Here is a 21,441-nt window from a genome sequence, read left to right as displayed (position 1 = left end):
ACACCTAGAAACATATTTAAACGGGGGGGGGGGGTTAAAGAGAAGTTGACAATTCAGGAAAATGTTCTGGAAAATCCTGGCAAAGATTTTCTTTCCCCATAGGTTTTTTTTTGGGGGGGGGTTGTTTTTTTTTTTGCATGAGTGAAGTTACTTTGAGTGTTTGAAAGTTATTACTTTTAAACTTCAGATAACTTTGAGGAAACGGCTCTAGAAGTGCAACAAGCATCTGGGCTAATCATGCAACACCCAGTTCATCCTCAAGGCTGGCCTGTGTCTCCAGAAATGTGAAAAAACTCGTTTTACCCCAAGAACTGGCTCGACATGGCCTCCACCTTGGCCTGGGCAGGAAGATGAATCAAGCACTTCCGCCCGGGATTCCCCAGGATACACACAAAGATACACCCTCCGCATGCAAACAGGCTACACGCTGGAAGAAGCCCAGGCTTGAAAACTCGGGAAGCGCCACCACGCTGGAGTCAGTGCAGACACAGGACCGAGGATCCAAGAAGGCCGGAGCCCCACGTGGGAGAGAGGACAGAGTGTTAGGACCGGTTCACAGACCAACTCTCTGTCCAGAATCCGTGGCCACTGATTCAGCACTCCTGCCTGACCCTCTCAGACCTTCTGCTCCAGGAAACTGCCCATACAAGCCCTTGCCTCCGACGCCAAGGCTCCCTCAAGACCTATTTCCAGAGGCTGCAATTCCAAAAGACGGATTGGCAGTAAATCCAGCTTGAGCTTTATGTGTGGGTTAAAAGAAGGAATATACAGTACTACAGGACTGGGTAAACGAAAACAGCTTTTAGCTGTGCCTCAAAGCCAACCATTTTGCTATGGGAACTTCCCACGATGTGCGTTTGCTCTAAAATCTAGCATCACTCAATGCTACGAACTGGCTCCGTCCTTGGGCAGCAAGAATCCTTTGCTTAGACTCCGCCCGTCAGTACTGGCCAAGAGGAATGGGGGAAAGTGCAGAGTGCAGAGCACCAGGCCTATCCTTGGTAGCCCTTTGCAGCAGCGACCACAGACTCCACCCACGGTGGGATTTCTTCCACGCCCTGCCCGTGAAGGGGCTGGATACGCTAAATGGGAGCCAGAGTTTGCTCAGTGCTGAGGATGGCTGGACAACGGCTTAACTCTTTAGGCCGCTTCCTGGCACTCACCCGGATAAGTAGATGTGGGCCTCCTTGTGCTTCACCAGTTCCCACAGGAGCTCCTTGTTCTCTCTGATACGGTGCTGGACATAAACCTTCTCTTCCTGCGGGGAGAAGCCCTGAGAGGTCAGGGAACCTCAGGCAACCTAGGCTCCGATAAGATGCACAGAGAGCAAGGGGAAAGCAGGGGCTGCTTGTAATAGTCCCCTTCGGAAGCCCTCGAACCTGGCAGGCTCAGAATTGGGTTCAGGGTGCAACCGCACAGGAGCACAAACGGTGCCATCTGGAACAATGGGAAGCTGTTCAATAATGATTATTCCACAAAGGCACACGCTGGTGCCACGGATATTGCTACGGAGGTTGCACAATAAAAAGATACAATACAAAGCAGGAAAAAAACAGTTCTCCCCCCCCACCTTTTTTTTAATGCAATCACAGGAGTCTGGCTTTCCTCATACTGTAACCTGGCATGAGCAAAATGAACAGGCTGCTAAGGAGCCTCGACAACACGGGAAACCAAATCCAACAACCGAAACGCCTCAGACACCGTGCCTACGCAGAGACTCTGCAGGCATCCAGCCTCAGCACCAGAGCTCCTGGGAAGGTGGCAACGAAGGGAAGTATTTCAAACATGTGGAGTCACAAGGCCTGTTCGGACTATTTCAGAAAAAGGTCACACCAACTGTGTGTTCTCAAGCCGCCACCGCAGGAAGCTGGGTGTGGACACAGGGCTGCTCCTGCAATTGTTCTCTTACCGGTCTTCTTCCGAAGGCATCTTTCTGACTGTGCAGCCACAGCCAAGCTGCACGTTCAGCAGCAGACACGCCCTGTGCCACCCTTTCCTGGGCGTGAGCCACACGTCAAAATGCCAGTCCTGGGAGACCACAGGTTTGGCCAGCCCTCTGGGCTTTAAAAGCAGGCGTCAAGGGGACGGAGATGGCCGGGAGTCTCTTCTGCAGGCTGAGAATTCACAAGAGGGAAGGAACCATTCCCACCATGGGGTTCTCCCACCTGCTTGCAGAAGTGGGATAGAGGGGGAGCCAGAGGCAAGGGCTGAAGCTGGACTATTACACACCCGACCCAAAGCTATTTCCTTTCCTGAGCAGTAACGCTTCCTGGAGCCTTGAGAAGGACTCTTGCCGTAATGTGGATTTTTTTTTCCTAATCTAATACCGTCCGTAGAGACCTTTTGCCCACAAAGACAGATACTTCATCAGTTAATGCAGGAGAAAGCCAGACCTGCCTGACACTGGAAACAGGCAATCCTCTTGGCACAGTGAGCTCTGTATTTATTCAGTCTCAGAATAACAAGGAATCAAACGTCAGGCTAAGCGGTGAGGCGCCTTCTGCTTCAGAGAAACAGAGCAAGAGGTGAGAGGACACTTGGATCTTGTCACCCAAAGGACCACGCTCTGTATTTTTCTGCCCCTGGAGGTCACCAGCCAAAGGCCAGGCAGAGGTGGAGCCTGTCCACCTTCAGCAATAACCTGCCACCGGTGAGGCCACACAAGCCGCCTTCTGCAAAGTGAGTCAACAGGGGCAGCCGAGCTGACCAAGCCACGGAAGCAGCTCCTCTCTCCTCCCAGGGCAAACAGGGCTCCTGCTTTCAGGCTTCTGAAGGGCGGTTCCAGAGCCCTCCATGAGCCGGAGCAGATCAAGTTCATGGATGGCACGCAGAACTATTCATTTTGCCCACTCTCCCTCTCTTTCTGACTCCTAAATGCCCATTTCAGCCATCCTGGCTGAGAAACACCCGCTTGCACCCTGGGTTTGGTGGTGTATGCGAACACCTGCACAAAGCTGCGCATGCGAGATTTACCTGATCCCGGGAAAAGGCCACAAAGAGCGTCAGGAGCCCTCTCTTCACCAGTTCTTCCCATTCCGCCTGGCAATAAAAATCCTTGGCTCTGTTTCGGCAACCGAAGAACAGATAGTTCTTTCCTGAGGCAAGACAAATGGGGACAACATCAGGAAGTGACAAACTGAGCAGGAGGTAGGGCCAGGAGCAACTTGGCTTCTTCAATAAAAGCTATTTTAATCCCAGGATCCTCCTGGGCAGAGCCATCGTCCACATCACCATCTAAGGGAGACTGACTGAGCATTGCAATCAATGTTACACTGCGGACAGGGAACCGCAGCTGATCCCAGTTCCTGCCTGATCGAAGTGTGGACTGAATCTTTTGAGGGCATGTTGTGCAGTTAATGGCTGAAGCTGGAATAAAAGCAGCTGAACAGTCAGCTTAGCAGCCATTCATGAGAGGCCTCTGACTCGGCACACAAGCAGAGACAGAAATATCACTGAGTCCTTCCAAACGCCACCCCCTTTCAAAAGAGCATTTCAGAAAGTCCACAGCCACCCCCAGTGCCAGCTACTGAAAATTACAGGTGAGATCACACAATACACTTCACTGCTGTTCGAGTTATTCTTGCGAGACTGATTTAAAGATCAACCGGCCAGACTTTTAGAAGTTTGCCTTGCCCAACACAGCGACTTCACCTGTTTTGCCCTGGGCCACTCGCTCCTGTATTGCTGCTCTGAAAACCGCCACGCCAGTGCCAGGCCCAATCATGACCATCGGAGCGCCTGGCTCCACCGGGAATTTCAGGGTTCCTTTCTTCACCCACAGAGGAACTCGCACCACCTCTGAAAAAGGAGAGAGTAGCCCACGTGAAGGGAAACGAAACACAGGACTGAGGGGTGCACAGCGCCTTACTGAGCATCAGTTTGGGATCTTCGAAGAGACAGGGAAGAAAACTTTCTTTTTTTAAATGTATTTTTTAAACAATTTCCTTGTTTTGATAGTTGTGAGTCACCCAGAGTTGCTAGGAGTTGGGCAGCACACAAATGCTTGACAGATGAAGAGTCCCCACCCACCCACCCGCCCGCCCCATTCTGCAAAGCAAGGGACCCTTCTTTCCGCAGGGGCTTTGATGACATGGAAGCGGGGTAGCTTACCACTCTGTGGATTGACAGAGGCCAGCCACGTGGAGCACAGGCCCCGCCGAGCTTTACTGAGACAGGTCTTGTAATGCACCACAGCCAGGAGGATCTGAATCCGGTTGGGATGAGTCTGGGGGTGGGAGCGGGGCAGAGAGAGAATAAGCACCGGATCCCGGATGGAGGCACCTGGCGGAACTGAACTCGGGCAGGGATCCTGGGGGAGAAAGCACCTGCTACCTGAACAGCAGAAAAAGAACAGCATCCTTTCTCAAAAACAGCCCGTGAGCAATGAGCGGTTTGGGGAAACTAGCCAGACACAGGCAGAAAAACTCTCTCCACATCAGAGTTTGGGGTTTTTTGGTTCTGCGGGAGAAGTGAGGGGACCAGGGTGGCCCTTTATGCTTTTCAGCCCCGTGGATTCAAGGGGCTCGTTCAGGAGGGAGTTCGTTGCACTCAACTTGCGCCACTTTCAGGAAGCAGGCAGGAGCAAAGGGAGCAAAGGGGACTGTCCTCTCTCCTGGACTCAAAGGACCTAGGAAAGCTCAGTATTTCAGCTCCCTCTATCCAAGAATCAATATCAGCTTTGCTCAATTCTTTGTGAGTTGCACAATGACAATAAAGATATTCTATTCTAATTCCAGACCTAAATTCCTTGCCAAGCTTTATCTTCTCATTCAGGAAAGGACACACTGACTTGTTTGTATTCTTTCTATGATTTAGGTTCACTACAAGAATCCCTTATAAGTGAAAACAAGACTAAGAGGCAGCCTGGAATTATCTCAGGACAAAGCTCAGACCAGCGCAGATCTAGTAGGGCAAAAGAAGAATCAGGGACAGGATGGGGGGAAACATCAATTTATTCCAAATCCATCTGGCATCAGTTCAAAGCACCCAGCAAACAATGCCCCCCCTGCCCCCCCAGCACCTGCGCTCTCTTACCAGCATTGAGGAAGCAATCGAAAAGGCCCGGGGCCTGACCTGTGGAACGAGGTCTAGCAGGTAATTCCATGGAATGGCACAAGTTGTGTGAGGGAAGTCACAGAGGACCTTGGGGAAGAAGGACAGGAATGGACGTGACTCGGCAGAAAAGGAAGCAGCAATATTTCCACTGCCGGAAAGGACTTTTCTGAAACAGCTGATCCTGGGAGCGAGCCTGCTGCAGAGGACTGGGAGGGGTTTTTAATGGAACGAGCTCAGCTGGGGCAGAAAGTACGTGCAGAGGTCTGATGGTAAATGGTTCTGAGATCTCAAAAGGCAGGATTGACTGGACTTCTCTCAACCCAGAGTTAACAGAGAATTTTTTGTTTTATAGCCATGTAATCAAAAGGCGCAAAGCTATTTGAAGGGGAGTGACTCCTGGGAGGTCTGAACTTTAAGGTGATTTTTGATTAATCGGGAAACACGGTTGTGTCTGTTGACAGGGGACCAAGACAAACTGACCCCACAAAGTCTTCCGACCAGCAATCAGCAGCTCTTCCCAATCTGCCTGGCTGCAGATCCGGAAAGGAAGCTGGCTTCGCCTACCTCCAGTATGGTCCTGCGAGGCCGGTTGCAGTAAGCGTGAAGCTCCTCCTGGCCTTGGGCCGAGCTGAATTCCTGCAGCTTGCTTCGCTCTAGCTCATTGGGAGAGAAGTGGCAAAGAAACTCGAAGAAGGAGCGACGAGGGACACACGTTATGTCAAGGCAGTGGGTCACCAGGTAACGGAGAGTGGATGGCTGGGGCAGATGAGCAGGGAGAGAAGTGCCTGGAATGCAGGAGTCCAAGAAAAGCTACTGGATTAAAGCTCCTTGTAAAAAATGGGGCTAATCTCGCTCGTTTAAACACCACGGCTTCATAGAAACTACTAATGGCAACTGGACTTTATCACTTCCCCACCCTTTATAGAACCACCACCTTGAAATCAGATGATAGTATTTTATCCCGTTCAAAATGTCTGCTATAGAGCTACGTTCATTTCTGCAAATCCTATCAATTAATTAATCTCCTAAGATTTCTCTAACCAGACCCTGTCCAGAGAATTGCAAGATGACCAAGGTGACAGGATTCAGATGGGATTGCTCAGAACAAGAACGGGTCTGGCATTTGGAGACACTAAAATTCTTTAGAGGGACCCAGAACACTTGAGACCCCTGGCCAGTCCTTAAATGTCAGCAGTTCTGGTGCTCTTGGCCCGCAAGGAAGCCAGTTAGCTCTGCTCATCCTGGTTGAGGTGGGCAGCCGGAGGGATTTTCCAGGCTCGTTCAGCTGCGGCAGGGAAAGGAACCTCTGCCAACCAGGAGGAAGGGAGATGCTCCCATCTGCCTTGTGCCTGGATTGAAGAGACTGCAGAGGGAAACCCTTTATACCTGCCTCTGTTGGCCTCAACGTGAAGCAGGCATCTGGGTCCAGCCGCAGGAGATCACAGAAAAGGCGCACTTCCTCAGGACTATTGTGTGGCTGGATCATCACAACATCACCTGCAGCGTATCTGCCAGGAAGAGGCAAGGCCTGAGATCTGGGGTCCTCACTGGGGATCAGTTTCAAACACTCTCAGACTTTCTACTTTCTTTTAAGCCAAGCTGCCTTGGAAAGCTTGTTAGGGACTCAGGAAGCTGCCTTTCACCTGCTCAGTCACAGCAACTCTAAAAAGACCGGGCTGAGAGGTGGGGGTGTTCCCTTGCCTGTCACTTGCCCTCTTTTGTCAGACAATGCTACCGGGGATTAACCTGGGAATTGAGTAATGGACTCTCTCTTCTCCGTCTAATAACAATAGATCCTCTTCTAACCCTTTCTCAGTGTGCTCCATTTGAAGACAGCAGCAAAATGAATCAAGGAAACTCACTCGATTCCAGAGCCAGTGATATCAAATTCAATAAGACGGACATCTTGGAAATGGGATTCTGATGTCACCCTCCGATTGGAAACCATCTGGGCACCGAAAGGATTCCTGTCCGATGGAACATCGCTAAATGCATCCTCTGGTTGCAAAGTTGCCCTGCGGAGGTCACCAGAGGCCTCGTCCAGGAATTGAAAGGTGTACTTGGGTGGTAATCTGCAGAAGTCAGAGTTGGGATGATAAGTTCTTTTTCCTCAGCGTGTGGGGAAGGCAGGAAGATTGCTGAGTAGCAGCGGAAAACCCATCCCTTTTCTCCCTTTGCCTTGCACAGGCAACCCAGTTCTATTTTATTTTAATTAATAGGTGCACAAAGGCTAACTCACATTCTGTATCAACCTTCCTTGTTGTTGTACTTACAGGACATCAGGGCTCATCACATGGAGGCCAGGAGGAAGAGGATACAGGGCTAAGATCTTTTCCCACAGACTCAAAAGCCAGGGGTCAATGACCGCATCTGGTCTACAAAGAAATGACTGAGTTTCAGAGCAGAACGTTTGTGTTCAGTTATTGGGGTTCAATATGGCAGAGTGGCCACATTCTCTCATGGGCTTCTCCAGTTAGGGTGGGGAAAGACGCCCTGCGGACTCCCTGATGGTCACCACACTCTGGGCAGGAGGCAGCTTCTGGGCAGGAGGCAGCTTCTAACACCTCCATGAAATTGGCAGTGGGATTTTGACCAGGACCAGAAGAACGACCAAGAGGGTGAAGGGTAAAAGATCCCCTGTGGTTTTTCAGAGCTCTCTAACAAGGAAAAGCCACCATATTCATCTCTTACCCCAAGTCATGCTGGTCATCTCCCAAGGCCACTGGCGCAAGGGGGCTGCCCCCAAGCTGAAGAAGCCGCCTGTGCAGTTTTTTGGCAATGAAATTGAACCTGGACCAGGAAACACAACAACACATTGATGGACGGACTTCCAAAACCTCCATTCTCACAGAAGCAGAAATGAGTTGCACAGCAGGAAGGGTCTTTTGGATCAAGGTAATGTAGGAAACCTCTTGTTTGACAGAACACCTCACTGTGGACAATAACCTCGTTAAAAGCCTTTGGCCTGATAAACGATTTAATCTTACGATTTAATCTTACAGGAAAAAGCAGGATGCCATAATGGGCAGGGTGGTGAAATGGCAATGTGTATACATGTGCATATGTGTGTGCGAGAGAGCGGGGAGGAATCTGTTCACAAACAACTTATTGGCACAGTTGGACAAGGCCCCCAAACAGCGAACACAGTTTGTAGTGGGGAGAAAAAGCTGCAGAAGAAAAAGTGGTCTGCAAATCTTATTCAGAATATAGTAAACGCTTTTATTCAAAGACAATCAAAAAAGGAAAATGTCCCACTCATGTAGCATTTCAGTTACCTGTTTTTGTGCAACTCTACAGCCACATATAGCTAGCAAAATTTAGATCAGCCCTTTAGCTGATTCTGCCCATTTCCTTGGACAAAGCTCTAGAGCCCCAAAGCCTAGGCAGCAGCTCTGAGTGCTGAAACTTCAGCGTGACAAAGAATTCCGACTGACGTACTCGGCCTGTTAACTTCCCCAAGAGAGAAGCAGCACTTACTTGGGATATGAGGAATCCCCAAGCCCCAGAACAGCATAGTCCATCTGGCACAGGGAAGTGGGAGGTAAGTTCTTCCGGAACAGAAACTTCCAGAAATTCTGGGAAATTAAAGGAGCGCCCAAGGAAGACATTATATGGAAGCTTTTCCCCATAGGAACCTTACCCTGCTTGCCACAGGGAATTTGGCTGCAGCCACGCTAGAGGGGAAACGAAAGCTGAACGGCGGCATCACCCCTGCTGACCGGCCAGGCAAGAAAGAAAGAGGCCGGTGTTCCCAGGCTGCAGCCAGCTACATTGAGCCACCCGTGCAAAAGGGCTCCGGCTCAGGGTGAAGACGTTTCCTAGGTCCAAATCAGAGGCGGGAGGCTCTGCTGCCAAACAATTTGAGCCCAATCAAATTGAGCATAATCAAGGATGGAAGGGACCGAGCTTCGTTCGTGGCTGTCTGGTCACCCTGCACCCTCCACCTCCCCAGGGACAAGGGGAGGGTTTCTGAACTGACCTTCATATTATCCGGAGGGTCGCCTTGTCCTGTGGTTGCACAAACAAATACCACCAGTGGCTCATGAATCAGGTTTGCCTTCCAAGAAGCCATGGAACACAGAGAGGGTCACAATTAGTTCCCACCAAAGGCCACCGAGGCTCTTTTCCTTCAGGAGAATCCATTTCATTGATGACCCATCTTTCCACCAACAAATTATATTGGGGCAGCTAAAATGGCAAAAGCACCACTTGTCGAGATGGGCAGCTATTTAAATTAACTAAATCAATAAAAGTGAAACAAAAAGGCTAAAATGTAATTTAAAAATTAATAAATGAGAAAAGCAGCTCCCGCCCAATTCAGGAAAACCCATGACCTCCTCTGGCTGGAAGCTCTCCGTTCTAAGGGTGCATGGGTATGGGGCTGAGGGAGGGACCTCTTCCACAGATCTGACAGCCGAGTCTAAGCCACTTCCTAAGCTCAGGGAGGGTGATTTTCTCTAGATACGTAGACTGAAATCCCTGTTAAGACCCTGAGCTGCTACTCACCACCTGGTAGTCATCTAGGGCCTCAACCTTACAGTGGAAATGGCGTCGCTTGCCTTCTCGACCAACCCTCTCAGCAGCATCCTGGGCAGTTCCCGTCTGGCTGCCGTAAAGCACAAGCATCTTCCGTTCTGCCATCTGAAGGGGAGCAGGATGAAGACATCCAGTCATTAGGACGGAAGCACAACTTTCCCAATTTAAGAATACCACAATGGAATAAACAAGGCGCAGTTGACAGTGGAAACAGGGGAAAGATAAAGGTGACTTTTCTCTCGACTTCAGCCCACCTATTTGCAGCAAGGCTTTCAGTTTTTGCATCCTGAACTTGGTGGAAACACTAGGCAAAACAACCACTGAGAATCTAGGCTTACCTGTCTCGATTAAAAAGGACCAACAAGTGAGGCCCCAAGGCTAAACGTGGCCTGTTCTAAAGATTTGTCCTGCCAAATTACCGATGTATAAAATGTATTTACTCTAACGTATGACGTACACGTTATGCTATAAACCAGTCAGTCATATAACTGACACGGCATAGAAGTATTTGTAAACTAAAATGAGAGCTGTGTCCCTTATATGTAACTCTCATGTTAATAGAAGCTGGTCTTACATCTAGCAATTCCACACTAGACCCTGAAGGTTTTATGAAAACTGCCCTCGATTCATGATATCCGAACTAAAGCTCAGTCTTGTGTCTACGTTCACATTTCCACACAACATTTTAAGCCCCGTGCAAAGTTACAGGTGCATTCGCATACACAGCCACTTTTACACCCCCTGAGGAGCTCTCAACTCTTCTCGGACGACCCTCTGGGCCCAAGGGGGGAGGGAGAGCAAACGGAGTGGTCTGTTAATGAATGAACGAACCTTTATTGTCAAAGTACAACCATGTATACGTTGAGATTGGCTGAGCCTCCCTTCGTGCCCCCACCCCCCCAGCTTACAGTGACACAAACCCTCCATCTTATTACACCATGTGAGCTAATTGCACAACACACCGGCCTCGCAAGTCAATTATGCATAAAGTTTATAAAAATTATTTCCCGTTCAAAAGCCTAACAGCTGTTCTTCCGCCTGTTGGTGCGGCTGGCTACACTCCTGTATCTCCTACTCGATGGCAGGCGAGTCGAGAGGCACCGTCCGGGGTGCGAGTCGTCCCTGAGGATTTTCCTCACTCTTCCGAGGCAGCGAGCCCACGGGGCGCGGGGACGGCTGCCTCGCCTTCCTCCTGACCTTTCAGGCCTGCGAACTCTCCTCTCCGGTTGCGCCGAGGCAGGAGACCGAGAGGGGGGGGGGGGGCTGGAGTAGAAGCTCAGAGGGTCCCCACCAGGGTCCTCCTGACGCGCGGGGCGCCGCTCCCTCCAGCGGGGCCGAACGCACCTGCCCATTGGCCGGGTGACCGCGCCCTCGCGCCTTCGTCATCAGAGCGCGCCGGAAGCGCCCCGGCCGGCCCGCGGAGCGCGGGGGCCTCCGGCGGCGGAGATGCTGTTCTCGCTGCGGGAGCTGGTGCAGTGGCTGGGCTTCGCGCCGTTCGAGCTGCTCCTGCAGGCGGCGGCGCTGCTGGCGACCTCGGGGCTGCTGGCACTGAAGGCGGACGGCGCGGCGGCCGGGCTGAGCTGGTGGAGCGTCTTCGCGCCGCTCTTCGCCGCCGACGGGCTGAGCACCTACTTCACGGCCATCGTCTCGGTGCGCCTCTTCCAGGACGGCGAGAAGCGCCTGGCCGTGCTGCGCCTCTTCTGGATCCTGACGCTCCTCAGCCTCAAGTTCGTCTTCGAGATGCTACTGTGCCAGAAGCTGGGCGAGCAGAGCCACGAGCCGCTCTGGTACGGGCTGATCATGTCGCCCGTCTTCATCCTGCTTCAGCTGCTCATGATCCGCGCCTGCCGAGTCAATTAGCAGGAGGAGGAGAAGGCGCTTGCCGTGCACGGCCTCAGCCGGCAGCCTTGGCAGGAATGACCGTTCCCCTCTGGACGGCAGCAGGCTGACCGGGACTGTGCTGGAAGCCTCTCTCGACAGGCTCTCTCCCTGCCCTCAAGGGTAACCCTTCCTGTGCTCCTCATCCCGTTCTGCCATTGGACTCTGATTTCTGACGGCCAGAAGATCTGGGCAAGCTCCGATTAAAAACAAAAATAAAAAATGTAGAGCCAGTATTTAAGCCTCTTGGTTTTCTTCCCTAACACCGAGATTTGGTTTTTAAATGTTGAAAGGAAAGCTGAAGTGATTTTGAAAAGTAGCTGACAGCAATGTTTGAAAAATAGCAGGCAGTTTTATACATGATTCCTTCTGCAAGGGTATACTTACAAGTTAATTGCTAACTGCACACATTCAAAGTGAGCAGGGTTTCTTGTGCTGCTTCCTCTGGAAGAAAGAGGGCAAACTCCATTGAAACTGATGGCAGTAAAAGTACAAGTGTGTAGCTGAAAATGAAGTGCTTGTCAGGTGCATTGCTGGGTCATAGTCCAGCAATGTGGATTGAAAGCTTTTTGCCTCAGCTACCATTCTAAAGTTGCACATTGTCAGGTGCTTGAACCAACTAATTTCAAGATTAAGGATTTTGATTTGGCTCATGTGGGCTGCATGGAGAGATTTAGCTAATAAATGCCATGATCTGAATTGCTGAAGAATGCCAGTAGAAAAATATGAATAAAATATATGAGCATGTATCGCAGCCTTAAATATAGATACGTAACATTGGATAGTTTGCTTCTGTGTGTAATTTCTTGGGTTAGGGCAATATGCTGACCCACGGTCCACTGGAACATAATACATTAAACCAATTGCCTGGACTCTCCACCACACTGACCCTAAAAGCAAACTAACCATATTTTAATTTGGCCAGACTAGTCTTGCAGGCAAACCTAGTGCAGTCTTATACTCACATGGGAGCTTTGGATGCGCTGTGTTCTCAGCTTCTCACCCAGGAATCAAGACCGATGCTGTAGGAAAGAAGTAACGAAATATTAAATCCGTGCTATATGATTAGAGCTCACACATGAGCAAGATTGGGCCATGTTTTGCTTAATATAAATCTCCCTGACTTCCAAGAGGAGTTCACGCCAAGCAGAGAACCACAGACTGGCTGGGCACATCGGGCCAGTCTGGTCTTATGATTTAGAATCCTTGGCAAACGTGTGGATTGAATTATAAGGAATATAAAAGTTGTGTGGCCAGTGAATGAGGTCACAGCTGTGCCCATGGGGGGCCGATCTGGGCTCTGAGGGAAATAAGTGAAAAGTCCTCCTGCCCCATGGCAGACCCCGCATAGGAGGATGAAGGAGGGTGCCTCCCTTCCCAGGTGGGCTTTCCTTCTGCCGGGAGGGGGATGCTTCTCCTCTGGGCTCCTGGACGGGCAGGAACAGGGAAGGGGCCCCAGCGCCTATCTGAGAGATGGCCAGACACGGCCCAGTGACGGCTGGGATAAAACGCAGGAATGGTGTTGTGCTGGTTCCAGAATCAGAGGCGACACAGGTTCAGGAGCTAAGTTGTTTTATTGAGGAACATGGCCGAACTGGGGAACAAAGGATTTGAGCCCTCACTTATACCTGGCCAATGGGTTAAATCCAAGCGTCCTGCTGGCTTGTCAGCCAATCCCTTTAAATCCTGCTCTCCCGCTGAACGCTGTCCCCTTGTTCTGGCTTCCCGCCGAACACTGTTCCTGCTCGGAGCTGTCCAGCTCCCCACTTCCTTAATTCACTGACCCTCACGTGTATGCAAACCCTGCATACACTACAAATGGGGTGGGGTGGGGCGGGGCAAGCGCCTCAGAAGGGACCCTGCCCCTAAGTCCTCAGGCTGCGAAGCTAAAGTAGCGCTACCATATCTCAGGCACGTTTTGCCCACGGAAGAGATGCAGCTGAGGCAGGAAAAGGCTACAAAGCCGCTCCCCGGTGGCCCGCTCTGGCCTGACTCCAATTCCCAGAATCCCCAGCTAGGCTCCCGACCAATGGTTGGCGACGTTCTCCAAAAGACGCGACTCTTGCCCAATAGACCTCGTTTGCGCGTAGAGGGCGGGGCTTCTTGCGCAGGAGCAGAGTGGGAAGGGACGCGTGGACCATTCGACGTGATTCTACGTTGCCCTTAGGCCCGGGCGAGGCTTCCCGCTCAGCGCTGTGCCGCGCCCGAAACTCCTTCCGCCCAAAGAGCGGCATTCCGTTCCAAAACCTCAGCAACGAGCGCTCCGCTTACGTAGCGAAAAGGCCAATGGGAGCCCGCGATCGGCTGGGCGGGGCCGTCCCGCCTCCCGTCCAATGGAGGACGGTACCGACTGAGACGGCCGCGGCTACCACGCTGAAATTCAGCAACGCCCCGGGAGGTCACGATAGGCTAATCGAGACCGTCTTTCGTGCGCCGAGGCGGGACTAAGCCGCGACAGCCAATCGGCGAGGCCGTTCCGCCAGGGCGTCTCCTCCGCGGCCGGTGGGCGGTGCTATCTCCGGCTGGCCCAGGAAGTCAGCGGCGGCGGCGGCGCGGCCGATCGGCCAGGAGGGAGGCGAGGCTGCCGCGCCCGCAGCTGCCGCTCGCCATGAGCAGCCTACGGGAGGGCGCGGCGGCCGAGGCGCCGGCCTGGAAGCTGGCCCTTCTCGAGCGCAAGCGGGCCAAGCTGGCGGCCGGCATGGGTCTGGAGCACAGCCGGGGCCCGGCTCCGCGGCCCTGCCAGGACCCCGACAGGCGCGAGGCGGGGACGGTGGTGGCCGAGAGTCTGGGCCCGCTGCGGGAGAACCCCTTCATGCGCCTGGAGAGCGAGCGGCGGCGGCGGCGGCGGCGGGGCGCCTGCGAGCTCCCGGGGACGGCCGCCGCCCCCTCGCCAGCCGCCGAGTCCCCGGCCCTGGCGCAGTTGCTCCAGCTCTACGGTGCCGTGCCCGGCATCCGCACCATCCGCGCCGACAACATCCTCATCATCGAGTCGAGCGACCCGGCGGATCCCGCGCAAGGCGGCGGGGGAGCGGGAGACGTCCCCGGCCGTCATAGCCCCCTGCGGGACCTGCTCACCCGCGGCGGCCCTCCCGTCACCGAGATCCGCGCCGCCCAAGTCGTCGTCTACGAGCCCGAAGCGCCGCCAATCGCCGCCGGCTCCGATTCCGGTCTGGTCAGCCGGCTGCTGCAAAAGTTCGACCGCGCGGCGAAAGGGAAAAGGCGAGGGAGCGAGGAGCCCGCCCTGCCAGTGCCTCCGCCGCCCGGCTCCCCCGCCGCCCGCCCGGACCCCCCGCCCGGCGCTCAGGGCGGCGGCGGCGGCGGCTTTTTCTTGCAGAAGATCGGCTCCAACTCCTTCGTGGTGAATCCGCGGGGACACCGCCCCGGCCTCGCAACCGCTTCTGCACCCGGTAGCGGGCGCGCGAGGGTGGAGGAGGACGCTCCCCCTCCGCCTTCCCCCAGCGGTCCCGATCAGCGCGGGGCGGCTGTAGTCTCCAAAGCCGTGCCATCCTCCTCCCAGAGCCCCGCGGCTTCGTTCCCGCTGGAAGCTGAGACGGGGAAGCCAAACCCCGAGGCCGCCGCCGCCGCCCTTGAGGCCTCGCCACAGCCGCCGCCGCCCAGTGCCACTCCGGACAGCTGGGCCTCAGCCTGTCCGCCCCGGCCCAGCCCGCTCTTCAGCTCCAGCTGCTCCTTTGAGATCCGCCCCGCCCCAAAGCCCGACCTCGCCGCCATCCCTGCTCACGATCTGCAGGCGCGCGCCTTGGCCAGCTTGCGGCTCGGCTCTCGCAACTCCTTCCTCTTTGTGCCCCATCGGAAAGCGGAGCCCCCTGGTCCTCCGAAGCCCCGGGCAGCCCCTTCCTCTTGGCCCGGAGAGGCCCTCCCGTCTGAGCCTCTGGTGCCTGTGACTGACATAGATGAAGACTTGGTGGCAGCCCTGCCTCCCTTGAAAGTCTTGAGCCCCAGGCTGGAGGGCTTCCATGTGCCCCGAGAAGGTGCGCTGACTCAGGAGGCGCCGGAGCCTGTCTTGCCCACGTCCCGGTCTTTTTCCACTGGTTATGTCACTCGCAGCAGCACCTTCACCGTAGTGCCCAAAAGGAAGCCCCCCACAGCTGCCCTGGAGCCCTTTGGTGGAGCCTGGCTACAGGGGGAGGAGGAAGAGGACAGAAGCCAAAGGGACGCCCAGATGGGAGCCCTCCAGCAGGAAGAATCGGGTCACATCAAAAAACGCTACCCCACTGTTAATGAGATCGAAGTGATTGGCGGCTATCTTTCTCTCAATAAGTCCTGCATGCACAAAACGGGTATTCGGCGCAAAAAGGTAACTAGTTGACACCTGTGTTGACCTATTTCTGTTACACTGGATTTTTGCACTGTGCAGAGGTGAGCAGGATTTGACCAAAGAATGCTGGGCAACTACTGTAGGGCCTCCTGATCTCTTACCTTCTCTAGAGGGGCTCAAAACCCTTCACGCCAACGGTGGATTAAGCTGCCAAGTGCCCAGGGAACATAATGTGCTACTGTTCCCCTAGTAGCTCATGGTATAAATAGGCCAGACTTTAATACGAGTGCAGAGTTAGCTGTGTGAAATAGCAAACGAAAACTTGGAAAGGTCTTGCTGGGTTGATTCCATCCATCCTTTGTGGAATGTAAGGAAGGGGCTCTCCTTGTCCCTGGGTGCTTCGGTGCTGTGGCATTTTGGCAACTGGTGACTTAGTGGTGTTGGATCCTATCCAAACAAGCATTGTTTATGTTTAGAAAGATTTTTTTTTAAAAAAATATAGTGAACTTGTACAGTTGTGCTTTTATTAGAGGATAAAAGTTTCTCTTGGAGAAAGGAGGATGGGGAGCGTCATTCAAGGCTCAAGATGAGACACTTATAAAGAGGCCTGGCAGAGGCCTGAGGTGGCTTCCCACCTTTTCACAGTCGTCTGTTCTGCAAGATTACACCTGCTTGAAAACGGATGGGAGAGGCAGGTCAATTGTTTTAGGACTCTTAATCAGCAACCTTGGGCAGTGCTAGGCTGGGGTCACTTTTCAATCCCCCCAACCAAGCAGATTCCTCTAACAGGGTGTGGCAGATACAGGGTGGAAAAGTGAGGTCAAGCGATCAAATTATTATGCAATATCAAGAGTCAGGCTGGAGGAGAAGAGATGGTAATTATTTATGTGTATATTTCCGTGTAGCTCTGGTTTCCTTTGAGACATTGCTGCGCTATTTCCTAGCTATCAAAATCTTTTTTTTCCTTTCTTTTTTTTTTTACGCTGAGGCTTCTTTTCCTAGTGCCATCTTTTTGAGGACTAGTGGGAATTTTTCTTTGCCCTTCAGTGGGTTGCCTGTTGAGCTCCCCCTCCCTTTCCAGCTGTTGAAGGGCTTCCCCCTGTCCTGGCTGAGGTGGTCTTTTATATTTCAAAGTCCTTGGAAGGAAACCGGCCCCCGAGGAGCCCCGGTGCTGCTTTTGTCCAGCTCCTGCAAGGCTCTCGTCAGTTACTGGCTCTTGGCCTGGGAGCTCCGGTTGCTGTCAACAAAGGAAATAGAGGGGCATTGATAGGAAGGTGCTGCGGGAAGAAGAGCTGCTAAACATGGCCCGATGGTGTTCCTGTCAGAATAAAACTTTCCTGGAAATTAATTTATGTCCACAGGTTACCTGTTGACCAGGAAATGGCTCGCCAACTTCAAAGAGGACTACTTTCAAAGAACTGCAGTTATTTCGTGGTGATTAAGATTGCCTTTCTGCCTGGAGTTCAAGTTGCCCTTGTAGTTCATCGTAGCAGCTCTGTAAACCAGGGAAGGTGGAAGAGAGGGGCCGGACTGAGGATGCATTTGGACCCAAGACCCCTCACTCCTGGTCAACCATCTTAATCTCCATGCCACACTGGTGCAAGGCTGTAAAAGTTGGTGGGCTGTGGATGTTGGCCATGCGCTGTTGTTGTTTTTTTTTAAAAAAAAACAAGAAGATTTTCTGACACTTCAAGAAAGCTTGCTTATATATATAAGCAAACTTTCTTGAGGTGTCTGAAACTTGGATCTTCCCTGTGGCACCTGATCCTGCTCTGCGTGCAGTATCCTTCAGGTTGTTGATTACAGGCTAAAAGGCAATCACTTTATGGGCCTTCTTTGTTGCACAGGGACATTCTGGCATTTTGGCCCAGTTTCTGTTTGCATTTGAATTGCAAAATGATGATCCTGGAGCTCCTGGAAGTGGTGGTAAGAACCAAGGAAACATTGGCTTCTGCACGGATGATGAAAAAATAGTTTCCCATTAGATGCTGCAGATGCTACACAAACGGAAAAACTTGTTGTACCAATCAGTTTCACAGGCTTTAAGCTGAGTGTTTAGAGGGCTTTGCGAAAGTTCTAGTTCTGTCTTGTCAAAACGGGGCTGTAAATGGGACTGCGAGGCATTTGGGTATTGCCACAAGGACCTCGGGCTGCCATTTGCAATGTATTTTCCATAGCTTTTTTTCTTTTCAATGCTTGAAATTGAAATGGGCCCAAGTGAGCATTGTAGTCTTAGCTTCTCTGTTGATGTTTCTTTTTTTTGTTGATTGCTTTTTTTTGGAACATAGTTACTTTATTTTTAAAGTGGCTGTTTTAAAACAAGATTCTTAGTCCTGACTGTGGTGGTGATGAGGTGAGCTTCTAAAATGGAGCAAAAGTTATGCAGTTTGGCCTAGTGGTTAAGGCACCAGGCTAGAAAGCAGGTGATGCTGTTTGAATCCCGCCCTAGGCACGAAAGCCATCTGGATAACTTTTGGCCAGTCCGACCCACCTCACAGGGTTGTAGTGGGGAAAATAGGAGGAAGGTGTATTGAATATCCTCACTGCCTTAAGTTATTTGTAAAAATAATAAAGGTGAGATATAAATAAATATGGCAAGGTGGCCTATAAATCTGCTTGTATCCTCTTGGGAGACTTCCTGAAGCATTCAAAAGTGCTCCGTCTGTCTGTTGATTCCCACTGAAAGATGAGGCTTCGCTGGACTTTGACTTGTCACCTATAGAAATCAAATAAAAATACTGAAGGATTCCAGCTGGAATAAGCTAGAAATTTACCTCACTGAAACCTGAGGTAGAATTGCAAAACAGCTTCTTACTGTTCTTTCAGATGAAAATATCTTTCAACGAGACCAGCTTGCAAACCACGTTTGAATATCCATCTGAGAGCTCCTTGGTAGAGGAGGAGGAGGAAGAATATGCCACAGAAGTAGAGGAGAAGCCTGCCTTTCTCATTCCTCATCCAACTACGGTCAACTCCAACCCAATCAACTCAGGTAAGCCTCTCATTTTCCACCCTATTTCGAAACCTACCGTATGTTGGCTTGAGGCTATGGCAGATCCCCAGTTATGACATCACTTTTGGAACTGGAGTTGGGCGAGGCAGCGACGCTGTTATCCAGCACTTTCCACATTCAGGAGATATTAAGCACCTGTCATTAAAACAGTAGCATCCCCAGTGAGATAGAAGGAAAAATTTCAGAAAGTTTAAACTTTCATGTCCTCCTTGATGTCCCGTAGAGCTTTATCAGAGGATAATAACTCTTTCCAGCCTTAGAGTGGAATCTCTGCCCATGCCATCCCATATTACTCTTATGCTTCTTCTGCCTCCGGGCGCTCATCCTTTTTGATAGGTCTGTCAGGTTACACTCCAAAGCACTCCTTGGGCTTCGACCAGTGGCAGGAGCAACAGCACAAGACAAGCACTGGAGCCCTTCTACAGGACACTGACCAGCCGGACCAACGGGTCATGGTAAGACTTGGGCAGGCGTGCATTTGCCCTTTTGCCTGCAACCTTGGGGCAGGGAGGTATCGGTGGGTGGCAAACCTGTCTGCAGTGCAACAAAGCAGAGGTAGCAGGCAAGGTTCTGCACCTGCAGCAGCTCAGAAGAAAGCTGGTGCTACAGGCAGGACTCAGCATCAGCCTCATTCCAGTTTTGAATGGCTGCCCTTTCTAGCCAGCGGGGCGCAGCACTTTGCTTCCTTGCATCTCTCTTCTCTGGAAGAAAAGCAGCATGGCAGCTCTCTTTGTCTCCTCACAGCTCACCCCTGCCGAAAAAAGCCACCTGTCTGACTTCAGTAGCGAACCTGCCCTCTACTTCTGAGTCCTGAGCGCAGGCGGAAGAAAGATGTCCTTGACATCCTGGCTCCGCCAGCAGAGACAAAGCCAAACTTCTTTTCCCTGGTCAGGTACTGAGATGCCCCGGAGGGCCTCGGCAGCTTGGGGTTTTTACCTGCAGCCTTCCTGTTCTGAGACAAAAACGCCAGAGGTGCCCAGGTGCTGAATGGGCCGCCAAATGCTCAGATTGCTGTTGAGCCACTAGCTGCTCTCTCCGGCCAGATACGCGCAAGGTGGCTCAGCGATGAGCTTGGCGCTGAACAAGCAAGCAAGCAAGCTGCAACCTGATGGGAGATATTGTCCGGGAACTCACCTTGGGGAAATCTTGCTCCAAACACTTAGCGGAAGCGGCCACTGAGTTTTTCAGCTGAGCAAATAACGGCAAATACTCTTGCCTTCAACAGACTAACTGTAGTAGTGGACTCTGTTACTTTAAAGAAAATTCCAGTTCCCAAAGGGCCAATCTCAAATATGTGCCCTAATCTGATGCTTGCATTTCTGTGACCAAATCGTGCAGAAGCTCAGCTGTGCAGCAGTTTCTTAGATGCATCTTGTGGCAACCGGAATCCTGTAGAAAGCTGGCAATTTGTAATTCTTAGTCTTTTTTTGAGCTGATCCTTGGTGCACATATTTTCCTTGCCAGATCCAAAATTTTGGTAACAGAGGCTTTAAGAGTTACTGTGTCTGAATGAAGCTCTAGGTCAGGTGGCCAATCCTTCACCTGCGGTGCCACTAAGTGCTGCTTCATAGCTGGGGGCTTTTCGCTGCCCAGCTCTTAGAGCCAAGTTTTTCAGCACTCAGACTCCGCTTAAGTCTGAATCCCAGGAGAACGGAGGGAGACTCCTGGCTCTCTGATCCTTCCTCTCCAATGATAACCTTTTGCTATCATATTTTCCAGAAAGCAGCTGGTCTGGTCATCTGGAGGAGGATTATACTGATTAATTGGCTAGCACTACATTCGGGTTGTGGATACCAGAGTATAAACCCTGTCATTAGCATTTCAGTAGCACTCCAGGCAAGAGCAGAATGTTGTTTATGTACGGGGCTTGGCCACATGAAGTCTCCTGTGAAAGGACCAAGTCCTGGAGAGTAGGTGTGTTTAGTATCTAAAATCAAAGCAAGCTAATTCACTGTTGTATATTTTGCACTTGTTTATTAATGGAGGAAGCTAGGGCTTTGATCTTACACTCCACTGGATCTAGCTGGAGAAACGAAACTGCTGTATATGTTCCTCTTCTGTCTTTGAATGATGTCACTTTGGGTTTCCCAGGTTCATTAAACCACATAAGTGATTTCTTCATGACTGTTGTTGGGTGATTTATTTGGCTATTTTACGCAACTGGTATATCAGCGTGTGCAGAATTGCAACATGAACCTGCAGTTGCATCCCTGCCTTACCAACTCTAACCTTCAGTTGCAGATTCCTATAGTATCTGGCCATTTTGCTGGATTCAAAGCATAGAAGGTTGGAGGAAAAGGAAGCTGGATGGTGGAGACAAATCTCTATTCACTAGGCAAAAATAATTGGGCCTCGTTAAGCCCAGGCCAAGCCTGCTTCTAGGCAGAGCAAACAAGGCACAGGGAGAGTGCCAACGGAGCCTTCCTTGCTGTTTCTATGTACCTTTCTCTGCCGCCAGGGATGGCTGCAGCTACAGCTTCCGCCTCGTGTACCTGGTGCTTCCCCCCCTCGCTTCAACTCTCCCTGCCCTGCAGGAACCTCTCACCATTTCCAAGTTAGCTCCAGAGCCGGAGATACCACGGGCAGCCAAAGGCAGCAAAGTAGCCCTTTGTGTACATTACATCAGTCAAATGTAACACCAACTTCCCTTGGAGCTCAGGGTTGCCTCGAACTGCGAGATGAG

General features: G+C 51.7%; 4 protein-coding genes across 4 annotated transcripts in view; 2 read left to right on the top strand and 2 right to left on the bottom strand.

Annotated features, from left to right (window-relative positions):
- Positions 1-6,541, bottom strand: part of LOC308674774 (uncharacterized protein) — a gene marked incomplete at its 5' end in the record, with an annotated part of 45,610 nt that extends 39,069 nt beyond the window's left edge. The window contains 7 exons of the mRNA XM_081339509.1: positions 1,164-1,258; positions 2,974-3,095; positions 3,652-3,886; positions 4,111-4,225; positions 4,282-4,332; positions 5,620-5,840; positions 6,442-6,541. Of these exons, the coding sequence (XP_081195635.1) occupies positions 1,164-1,258; positions 2,974-3,095; positions 3,652-3,886; positions 4,111-4,225; positions 4,282-4,332; positions 5,620-5,840; positions 6,442-6,541 (939 nt within the window). The remainder of the gene's footprint in view (positions 1-1,163; positions 1,259-2,973; positions 3,096-3,651; positions 3,887-4,110; positions 4,226-4,281; positions 4,333-5,619; positions 5,841-6,441) is intronic.
- Positions 5,828-10,609, bottom strand: NDOR1 (NADPH dependent diflavin oxidoreductase 1). The gene is made up of 8 exons (XM_081339745.1): positions 9,562-10,609; positions 9,035-9,112; positions 8,533-8,630; positions 7,747-7,845; positions 7,329-7,430; positions 6,918-7,127; positions 6,442-6,552; positions 5,828-5,840 (listed from the first exon to the last, which is right to left on the bottom strand). Exons 1-7 carry the CDS (start codon positions 9,874-9,876, stop codon positions 6,549-6,551), a joined length of 906 nt encoding a protein of 301 aa, XP_081195871.1. The 5' UTR covers positions 9,877-10,609; the 3' UTR covers positions 5,828-5,840; positions 6,442-6,548.
- Positions 10,610-10,992: 383 nt separating this feature from the next.
- On the top strand, positions 10,993-11,698 carry TMEM203 (transmembrane protein 203). Its single transcript, XM_081340106.1, has one exon. The coding sequence runs from the start codon at positions 11,038-11,040 to the stop codon at positions 11,449-11,451; it is 414 nt and encodes a 137-aa protein (XP_081196232.1). The 5' UTR covers positions 10,993-11,037; the 3' UTR covers positions 11,452-11,698.
- A 2,286-nt stretch (positions 11,699-13,984) lies between these two features.
- On the top strand, positions 13,985-20,873 carry TPRN (taperin). Its single transcript, XM_081339570.1, has 4 exons — positions 13,985-15,784; positions 18,572-18,737; positions 19,095-19,213; positions 19,503-20,873. Exons 1-4 carry the CDS (start codon positions 14,078-14,080, stop codon positions 19,563-19,565), a joined length of 2,055 nt encoding a protein of 684 aa, XP_081195696.1. The 5' UTR covers positions 13,985-14,077; the 3' UTR covers positions 19,566-20,873.
- Positions 20,874-21,441: the final 568 nt, after the last annotated feature.

Source organism: Vipera berus, assembly GCF_964194415.1.
Source record: "Vipera berus genome assembly, chromosome: 15".
In the NCBI taxonomy this organism is placed as follows: domain Eukaryota; kingdom Metazoa; phylum Chordata; class Lepidosauria; order Squamata; family Viperidae; genus Vipera; species Vipera berus.
Note: the sequence above shows the minus strand (reverse complement) of the source record. Positions and strands in the feature narration are given on the sequence as shown.

Bases quoted from the DNA above. Each gene is read 5' to 3' on its own strand.
- TMEM203 (XM_081340106.1), top strand. From the start codon at position 11,038: ATGCTGTTCTCGCTGCGGGAGCTGGTGCAGTGGCTGGGCTTCGCGCCG.
- NDOR1 (XM_081339745.1), bottom strand. From the start codon at position 9,876: ATGCAAAAACTGAAAGCCTTGCTGCAAATAGGTGGGCTGAAGTCGAGA. The intron at 9,113-9,561 runs GTGAGTAGCAGC...GCTTCTTGGAAG, and splicing joins CCCTAGATGACTACCAGGTG to GCAAACCTGATTCATGAGCC. The intron at 7,431-7,746 runs GTAAGAGATGAA...ATTTCTTTGTAG, and splicing joins GATGACCAGCATGACTTGGG to ACCAGATGCGGTCATTGACC.
- TPRN (XM_081339570.1), top strand. From the start codon at position 14,078: ATGAGCAGCCTACGGGAGGGCGCGGCGGCCGAGGCGCCGGCCTGGAAG. The intron at 15,785-18,571 runs GTAACTAGTTGA...CTGTTCTTTCAG, and splicing joins CGGGTATTCGGCGCAAAAAG to ATGAAAATATCTTTCAACGA. The intron at 18,738-19,094 runs GTAAGCCTCTCA...CCTTTTTGATAG, and splicing joins CTCCAACCCAATCAACTCAG to GTCTGTCAGGTTACACTCCA.